The sequence below is a fragment of the Alosa alosa genome, chromosome 1, assembly GCF_017589495.1.
Source record: "Alosa alosa isolate M-15738 ecotype Scorff River chromosome 1, AALO_Geno_1.1, whole genome shotgun sequence".
NCBI classification, from domain to species: domain Eukaryota; kingdom Metazoa; phylum Chordata; class Actinopteri; order Clupeiformes; family Clupeidae; genus Alosa; species Alosa alosa.
Genome location: NC_063189.1, coordinates 18,357,247 through 18,366,365, shown reverse-complemented (window position 1 = coordinate 18,366,365; position 9,119 = coordinate 18,357,247). Strand labels below are relative to the sequence as shown.

The following is a 9,119-nucleotide window of genomic DNA, read 5'->3' as shown; positions in this document are numbered from 1 at the left end:
GCATGCCAATTGTTCTTAATTAGCATAGGTAAACACCCTGTCATTCCCCACAAAAGGGCATGATAATGCAGGGCAGCATGCACACTCAGGCAGAGGCTTTCATTTGTACCGTATATTATAAACTACATGAGCAAGACAATTTGATTACCGTAGGCTATATGACACATGCTTTGAAGTGAAAGCACTGCTGCAGAAATTGAACAGTAAATAAGTTGTTATATTTAGTACCTAGCAAAAAAAGTGAAAAAGTGTTATGTGTTGTGTTAATTATTTATTGTAAAATACATTAATGCTTTGTAAGTGGAATTTATTTTATTAAAAATAATTATAATATTTTTATTCAAAACTATCTTAAATGATAAAATATATAGCTGTCATTTAAATTCTATTATATTTTACACCTGCAGATATGATGAAAATATGAAAATAAATCAGTAATAACCATTTATTTTGCACAAACAAGTCAGTTCTCAAATGTGCATAAGAGTGCTCTTGAGTGTTCATAGATTTTGTTCAAAGATCCTTAGTGTTTTTCATTTAAAGGTTTGACTTCATGCTTATTCAGTAGCATTTAATGCTCTCCCCAATCCCAGACGTTCACATTGCATGTTCGTTTGTAATGGATGCAAAACAGCCTATAATGCTAAATGTCTATGGGGGGACGATTGAAACACCTGTTTCATTTGTCCCGACCAGGCAGTAAATCCCATTTATTCTAAGTCAATGCACACGTATCTGTGTTCATACTATATTTTATGCAGGTGAGACATGGAAAAGCAGTTTTAGAAAGATGCAAATATATTTGGGGCTATCAGGTAGGGGGTTGAGTTTTGCCATGTTAACCTATGGAGACTGACGGCCTGTGGGTCATGAAGGGCACTTATTTGGATGTGTGGTGGCTTTAACCACATAAAAACAGAGTGAAATAACATTTTGTACTATAGAAACATTATATAATTCGAAACATGCATTATTCTAGCTATAATGGCATAGTGCATGCTATTTCCATAACCACGAAATACGCGCATCACCATGACGGCAATGAGTTGTTAACAGACATGAACCAAGACATATAGCCCAGCAGCAATCTATCTAAAATAACACATACTTGAAGTACCATGGTATGTTGTCAAATATTGAAGTTGTGGGAAGTTTACGTAATTTAAGCTGTATGTTTCATTCGTCCCCCATGCTGTTTCACTAGTCCCAGCCAGGAGGGACGAATGAAACAAAATGCACGTCCGACTTCTCCTTAAATAACTCTTGAACGGTTTTGTTCAGAGCTGTAAATGCAACTGTATTTGACAGAGGACAGATGTAGGCTGCTAGTGACAAAATATTAACTTTCAGTGTTTTACGATGTCTTTTTACGTTTAATTGAAAAGTGTTTCATTTGTCCCGGTTCTTCCCTAGCCTACCATCCAGCAGCCTACACCTAAGGACAATATCAGAGGCAGTATGAAAGTAGGCTATATCTGAATGTGTAATGGTATGTGTGACATAATTTGTCTGTTACCTGACAGTTGTGGAGGCTAGCCTACATGATGAATCTTATAATGGCCAAATGTCCTATCTTTCTATTCAACACTTCAACAAATATTCATAATATTGATGTGTTTCCACTTGTAGGCCCTAGGCCTAGCCTGTTTGACTTGCTGGAATAAAATAGTGCTATTGTAGTAGCCTAGGCCTATATTTCCTTTTGACAAACAAAATCAACTAGCCTAAAGGTAGCATATTGTAGGCCTATCTGCAATATATCAGTCTATATTGCATATAATGTAGCCTACACATAACAAAGTAGGCCTACATTATAATAGCCTATTCATTTAATAATTGACCATTTTTATCAGAGCTTCCCCTATTCCAAAGAGCAGCATCCGCCACTGTCAAATGTTAACAAATAATGTTTAGCCTAGATATCTCCATTTTTAGAAAAGTTTCAGTGTTCCTGTGGATATCTTTAATTTCCAGTCTGACTAGTTTTGACTAGATGTAGGAGAAACTACAGACCTGTCGCTCTTACATCACATGTGATGAAGACAATGGAGCGATTGGTCTTAGGTATGCTCAGACCCCAGGTACGCCATGCACTAGACCTGTTACAGTTTGCATTCCAGGAGAAAGTGGGCGTGGACGATGCCATCACTTATCTTCTACACAGGACACATTCCCACCTGGACAAGGGGAAAAGTGCTGTGAGAATCATGTTCTTTGATTTCTCAAGTGCTTTTAACACCATCCAGCCCCTCAGATTGGGAGACAAGCTCTTGCAGATGGGTGTGGACGCTCACCTGGTAACCTGGATTACAGATTACCTGACCGAGCGACCACAGTTCGTCAGACTGAAGAACTGTCTCTCTGACACTGTGATCTGCAGCACCGGAGCACCACAGGGAACTGTGCTCTCTCCAGTCCTGTTCACCCTGTACACATCTGACTTCTGCTACAACACTGAGTCATGCCACATGCAGAAGTTTTCTGATGATACTGCAATTGTGGGGTGTATCAGGAACGGGCAGGAGGAGGAGTACAGGAGCCTGGTGGAGGACTTTGTGCAATGGTGCAAACTCAATCATCTTCAACTTAACACTTCAAAGACCAAGGAGATGGTGGTGGATTTCCGCAGGTCTAAGCCCACTCTGCTACCAGTCCACATTGATGGGGTCAATGTGGAGGTGGTTAGCACCTACAAGTCTCTGGGTCTCCACCTGGACAATAAACTGGGCTGGTCAGCCAACACTGATGCACTCTACAAGAAAGGGCAGAGCAGGCTGTACTTCCTGAGGAGGCTGCGGTCCTTCAATGTGTGCAGTAAGCTCCTCAGGATGTTCTACCAGTCTGTTATTGCCAGCGTCCTCTTCTATGCAGTAGTATGTTGGGGAGGAAGCACAAGGAAGAAGGATGCGGGGCGAATTGACAGGCTGGTAAGGAAAGCTTGCTCTGTAGTGGGAGCTGAACTGGAGTGCATCACTTCACAAACTGATCAACATTTTGGACAATGAGTGTCACCCACTTCACAGCACTATTGTTAAGCAGAAGAGCCTGATCATCTGGAGACTTCGCTCACTGCCTTGCACAACTGACAGACTGAGAAAGTCATTTGTCCCCAGGGCCATTGAACTGTTCAATGCCTCACTTAAGGGAAGAGGAGAGATAGAATTCTCTGCATAGTCTGTCTGCCTCTTCACCCCCTCCATGTTTGGATACTGTCCACTAGCCACTTTTACCACTGTCTTTATGCCTCACTGTTTGCGTGCTATATTAGCACATTAGCACATATGCATAACCCCCCCCCTCCATGCCACAGCCGAACTATGGCCACACTTATACATTTTCTTTAAATAGTTAAATATATAGATATATAGACTTTACTTTACTTTATTTCTGCATTGTTGCACTGTTGGACTTACTCATTTGCACCATGACCACTACCATTGCACTACCACCATGACACTCATTCACACAGAGCACCTTAGAGCACCTTACCATACCTTATGCACAGAGAATCACAGGCTCAGTCCCTGCCTCAGTCATTGCAAGCGCCTCTGATTGATTAATCACCACTATGTGGATACTGTTTTTAGAATTGATTTAGATTAATGTTAGTTAGTATAATTTGTTTTTTAGTATATTTAGCATATTCTTTATCTTCTACTGTCCTTATTGCTTAGTTGTGTTTTTATATTATATACTTTAATTACTCTTTCTGCTGTTAAAGAATGTGTTTGTGTTGTCTGTATGCTGCTGAGACCTTGAATTTCCCCTGGGGATCAATAAAGTATCTATCTATCTATCTTATGTTATGTAAAAGATAAGAGTGTGATGCGATTAAAAGTTAAGGCTTCCCATAAAAGAAAAGCAGTGGATGGAACTGCAGTAGGATGGAATCAAAGTAGCCTACTCTTTGATGGAACTAGCAGACGGTTGATATAGAATATTTGGTAGCACCAGATAGCACTGCCCTCACGTTGACAGATCGATCACGTGGCAGGTGACGCTAGGCAGTTATCTGAATCATAACTTCCTTGTTATTGCCAAAACGTTTGAACCTAGCAGTCGAGGAATGTGTCAACACAGGTAGCTAACATGTTAAATTATACCTATATTTCTTGCGCCTTGCCTCTCTAACTGCTTAATAATCTGACATCGAGATAGCAGGACTTGTTTTGCTACTACCAGGATCTGAACCTCCAAGTGACACGGACTGGTTAGCTAGCAGGCATTTTTCGAGTTTGTGTGGTATTGTTAACGTTAACGTTAGAATATTAACGTTAAGAAAATGGGCTGGCATAACTATGTTAAGTAATCAGTAGTACAATAGCCTCCATGGTTTCAAAAATAACGGTTCTGTCAGTCCGGTTGTGTTTGCATTACCAAATGTATGCTAACGTTACAAGTCTAACTTAATGCATCTGCAGTGATTGTCTGACATCTTCCATCTGACGTTAGCTGGCTAGGTTGGTATTTGGTATTTCATGTCAGAAATTCGTCAGTTTCTCATGTGGTCATAACCACTGAGTGTATGAATATCGTAGAAGGTTGAATTTACCATTGTTTAACATGAGTTAACATTACTTGCTAACTTGGATAACTTAGATATCAATAGCTTTGATAAGTTAGCTAGCGATAGCTATCCTATTAGCTGGTTTGTTGGCTTTATGGTCGAAGTGAGTGGTAACTGACTGCTATCCAAAAACGTCATCTGTTAACATTTGTGCGACTGACTTAACCACTGAATTTTCAGTAAACGTTAACGTTATGTTCATTGCGAATGAATTAAATCAAGCTAGCCAGCTAGTTACCGACGAAGCGATTTAGTTGCTGTTACGTAATTTGACATGCAAATCCACCAACTACAGTACGCTAGCTTTCGTTAGTCTGATATTATCAGACAGACACTAACGTTAAGGACTGATGCTAGTGGTGCATACTCAACGCGACGTCTTTGAGTTTATCTTGCTTGATAAAACATTTCTATTCAACCCCGTCAAAAGTATTCCTCCCTGAATATGAGATAGCATGACTTCAATACATTTGGCACCAACGTTACAATGATCGCACTGACGTTAGCTGTTTGATTCCGAGTGATGCAGGATGTGCTAATTTAGCCAATATAGGAAATGTTAGCTAGATGAACGTTACTTGAAATCCAAATGCTAACGTACGTGGCAAAGGGAAGTGGTTGTAGTAATGTTTTTTTTTAGATATCGTCAACGTTATCGACTGTCAAGTGTGTTTTGTGTAGACTTTCATCTGCTTAACTAATGATGCTTCTACTAGGTAACGTCAACGACAGCAACAGACCAGCTGTCCTATATTAGCACAGGCGTTACAGTCAGATGCATTCACACACTACACGGAACTGTCAATGTCTTGCCATATTATGTCGGTTCACTGTGTGTGGAGCTATGTGTTTCTAGTAGTCTGCTGTAAAGGTAGGGTGGAATGTTTGTTTGGGGTTTGGATGGATGAACCTGTGGCAGTGTGACCTTCTGTTGTTCAGCCCAAGCCTGAAGTTCACACATACTGCAGTCCTGTCCTAAGGACATTGTGCCGTTTAGAGTGTCCCTGCCCCTGGCAGATTGGAGCTGCTTAGATGGGGGATTAGTGAGAAGGCAGAGTTTTATTTAACTGCACAGGGAAAGGTTCCTTATCTCGTCAAGGCCACACGTCAACCTGCCCCACCCCTCCCAGTTATCTCATGCCTTTCTCACCTCACTGTCATTCTGAAAATACCACTTAGTGTAGCACTGAGGCTTGGGTCCAGGGCTGGTCATACAGTCTACCCCGCCCTCCATACTGGTATGATTTCTTCTGTCTATTTCTGTCTAATGCCAGCATTTTTTTTCTCCCTTGCAGGCTTGTCGTTCTCGGTGAAGGGAGAAGGCAGGGCAACCTAGCCTGAAGCTCTCCCTGGCCTCTCTCCCTTGACGCCTCCATCCATTCTCTAGCTCTTGTTTGGTATTTCTCCCCTGTCTTTTGGAGTCATGATGCTGTGTTGGGGTAGTGCGTCTTCTGGACAGCTTGGAGTTGGAGAGTCAGAGAGTCCTGTTCTAGAGCCACAGACCTGCCGGGTGTTTAGCGGAAGGGTGCTGAAGGACGTGGCCTGTGGGGGACAGCACTCCCTCTTCCTGTTGCATGATGGGAGTGTGTACACATGTGGCTCCAACTGCCATGGACAGCTGGGCCATGAGAAGACCAGAATTATGCCAGGTGAGAGTTCTTAGTGACACACTCTCACTCACAGGTTTCAACTCACTCACATTGCATGGGTAGAACACTCACAGGGAACATAGCATCCCAAACACACACCTGAGCCACACATTCACTCACCCCTCACTCATTCACATAATTTGTTATAATGGCTCTGAGACTGCAGTACACCAAATGCTGTCAGGTTGTCTTATTCACATGGACTTTTGCTGATTCATATGTAGTTGCTGCTACAAAACATTGCAACATGCACACTCAGTTACTGATTTGCAATGTATCTATAGTATGCTAGTTCTGTCAGTGTTTCTGAGACCAATTGGCATTGGAATATCTCCTTACCTCTGGTAGAAGTAATCATTTTATCATAAGTGTCATCAGATGTGATTGTGTAGTTAAATTATCAGGGTGTCTGTATCATCTATGAGCTTTTTATGAAGAACGTGTTTGTTGAAATGAGCTGTGGTCCAAGATAGGGAGGGTTTGCATTAATCCCTGTAGGCTACTACTCATTACATGATATGAATTTTGGATTAATGGTGAAACAGCAGAATGTTCCGGTATGCATGACAGTTCTTCCCAGGTGTCTAATCCTTCACAGGCCACGTGCTTGTTGCCTCTTTTCAGGGAACACACACAGCTTCACATGCAGATGGCCTCGGCCAATCCTCTGCTCTGTTTTGATCAGGTGTGCCAGCATGTGAGTGGGCTGGTTGTGTGCTAGCGGTAGCATGAGAGAGATCAGGTTGTGAGAAATCCGAATGAGCCATAGGCCCAAATCAAAACAAATGGCCCAAGAATATCAGGCTAGTGACATTGCTGTTTGCATTCCCTGGAGCCAGTGATGTCATCCTCTCTGTCCTTGTGAGCGTGTCTGTGTGATGTTGCTATTTTTTTTGTGTCAGGCTTGCTGTACGGCCATGCAGCTAGTGCCTATCCCTAAATAAATGTGCCATTTGCAGCACCTTGCTGGGGGATTCTGAATGTGGCTTCCCTGATCTCTGTATCTGTCTACCTGCCAGGTGAGGCTGCTTTTTCAAGTGTTAGAAAGCTTCAGTTGGCTCATGCGGTAGCACGCTGCTTGCAGCGTTGCACGCCAGCCATCTCACAACAAGCTGAATCGGTGGTCACACATAAATTTCCTCTGAGTTTCACACAGAGAGAGGATGCATTATTTAAGCCACACCTCAGGCTGAAGGTTTGAATCCAGTGCCTTTTAAAAGCCAGCTATAGTTCTCTTTTAGCCTGATTTGGCTGAGAAGGACACATGGAAAGGATGAGCGCTTGTAGTGGAAGATATGGGCTGCATTTTTATTTTTACTTTCTATTGTTAAGCTGGTGATAGATGCAGGAAAAAGCTCTGGGGAAATTCCAGATATGCCACACTGCTGGTTTCAGAGGAGTTTGTTTGATTGCTGGGAACTTAAGTGCCACAGTGAATGAAAATACACGCAACAACATACACTGTTTCCCACAGAATTGAATTCTATTTGTGGTGGTAGGTTTGCAGAATTAACTTGAATGCAACAGTTTTTAACAAATTAACGCAGCGTGGTTATGATGCAGATTTAAGCATAATTTAGCCAGTCGACTTTTATGCCAACAATTGCAGGATTGTTCAAAGAACGAATTCCATCCAATTTAAACAGTACAACATGGAAAATCATTGTGTGGTGGTATGGTGGTGGGCCGCCACAAATAAGTCAATGTATGGGAAACACTGACATATTTGATGGTCCTGATTGGCCAGAATTGATTGAACTAGTGCATACTGGTACTTACAATTTCAAGAACAATTTAAGAGTTCTTTATCATGCTGGAAACAGCCAGTGGGTTAACCAGTTTACTTTAAAGTCTCAGTGCAGTCTCTTTCTACCGAACTGAAAATGTGTGTTTCTGTTGGTTTTCTGTTTGTTTTCAGACCATTAAAGAAATGAAAGCTGTAACTTCTGTTTTTTTATAAACACTCTTAGTATGTTATGGATACAGTGTCCTCTCTGTTGGGCGTACAAGTAAACTCCACAGATGTAGGCCTGTATTAGAGCTACTGCTGAACCTCATGTTGTTCAGTCATCTGCATGAATCATCTGCACATGATGCGCCGAGTTGTGCGTTTTTTAATGGCGATGCTAATTAGCCCTCTTTTTTTCCCTCTGTCATTAAGGGTGAGGTCTGCCTAACACATGAACACATGGCAGTCCAAGAGTACTAAAAATAGAGGGCTTACCATAGTAGTTCTGAACACACACAGTCTAGGTCACGCCGGCTCAGAGCATGCTGCAGACACTTGAGTGACTTCTGGTAGGGGCTAGGGAGGCACATATCTCAAAGCCATCACATGACAAGAGCAGCCCATACAGGAACATTGCTGTTGGACGTACAGAAAATGTGATGCTAATAACTGTCTCTTTCTTTTGACTTTCTTCCTCTCATCCTTTTCTGTTTTCCGCATCTCCAGAGCTGGTGGGGGCTTTGGACGCTCAGAAGATCGCTGGTGTGGCGTGCGGCTCTGCCCATTCGCTGGCGGTGAACGAGCAGGGCCAGGTATTCACCTGGGGGGCTGGCAGTGAAGGCCAACTCGGGCTGGGAACAGCAGAAGAGGCCGTCAGAGTGCCCAGGTAGAGTATCCCACTGACTGGGTTTATCAAGGTCTCATGGGAAGTGTAGGCTGTGTGTGTTACCCACATTAGCCAAGGGATTGTCTTATCATTCATGAAGCCCTTTAGGAATAGCGCACAGGCGAAAGGATAGGCAACTGCCCACTTCCCTCTAGATATAAAAGGTCACTGTTGTTATTCTAGTTTTGTGTGTTTGTGTGTCTGTGTGTATATTTGTATTTGTGTGCATGTGTGTGTGCATTGCTGTAAGACATCATATACCTTCACATTTCAGCATGTAACTTCATC

The 9,119-nt window shown here is 42.4% G+C and overlaps 1 protein-coding gene across 3 annotated transcripts in view; it reads left to right on the top strand.

Moving 5' to 3' along the window:
- The first annotated feature begins 3,976 nt into the window (after window positions 1–3,976).
- herc3 (HECT and RLD domain containing E3 ubiquitin protein ligase 3) overlaps window positions 3,977–9,119 on the top strand; it is a 41,817-nt gene continuing 36,674 nt past the window's right edge. For 2 of the 3 annotated variants that reach the window (XM_048243405.1, XM_048243390.1), the window contains exons 1-3: window positions 3,977–4,080; window positions 5,863–6,216; window positions 8,672–8,831. In XM_048243405.1, the coding sequence (XP_048099362.1) occupies window positions 5,991–6,216; window positions 8,672–8,831 (386 nt within the window). In that variant the 5' untranslated portion in view covers window positions 3,977–4,080; window positions 5,863–5,990. Of the gene's footprint in view, window positions 4,081–4,370; window positions 4,461–5,862; window positions 6,217–8,671; window positions 8,832–9,119 lie in introns of those variants that run through there. The other variant, XM_048243397.1, reaches the window with a different exon arrangement.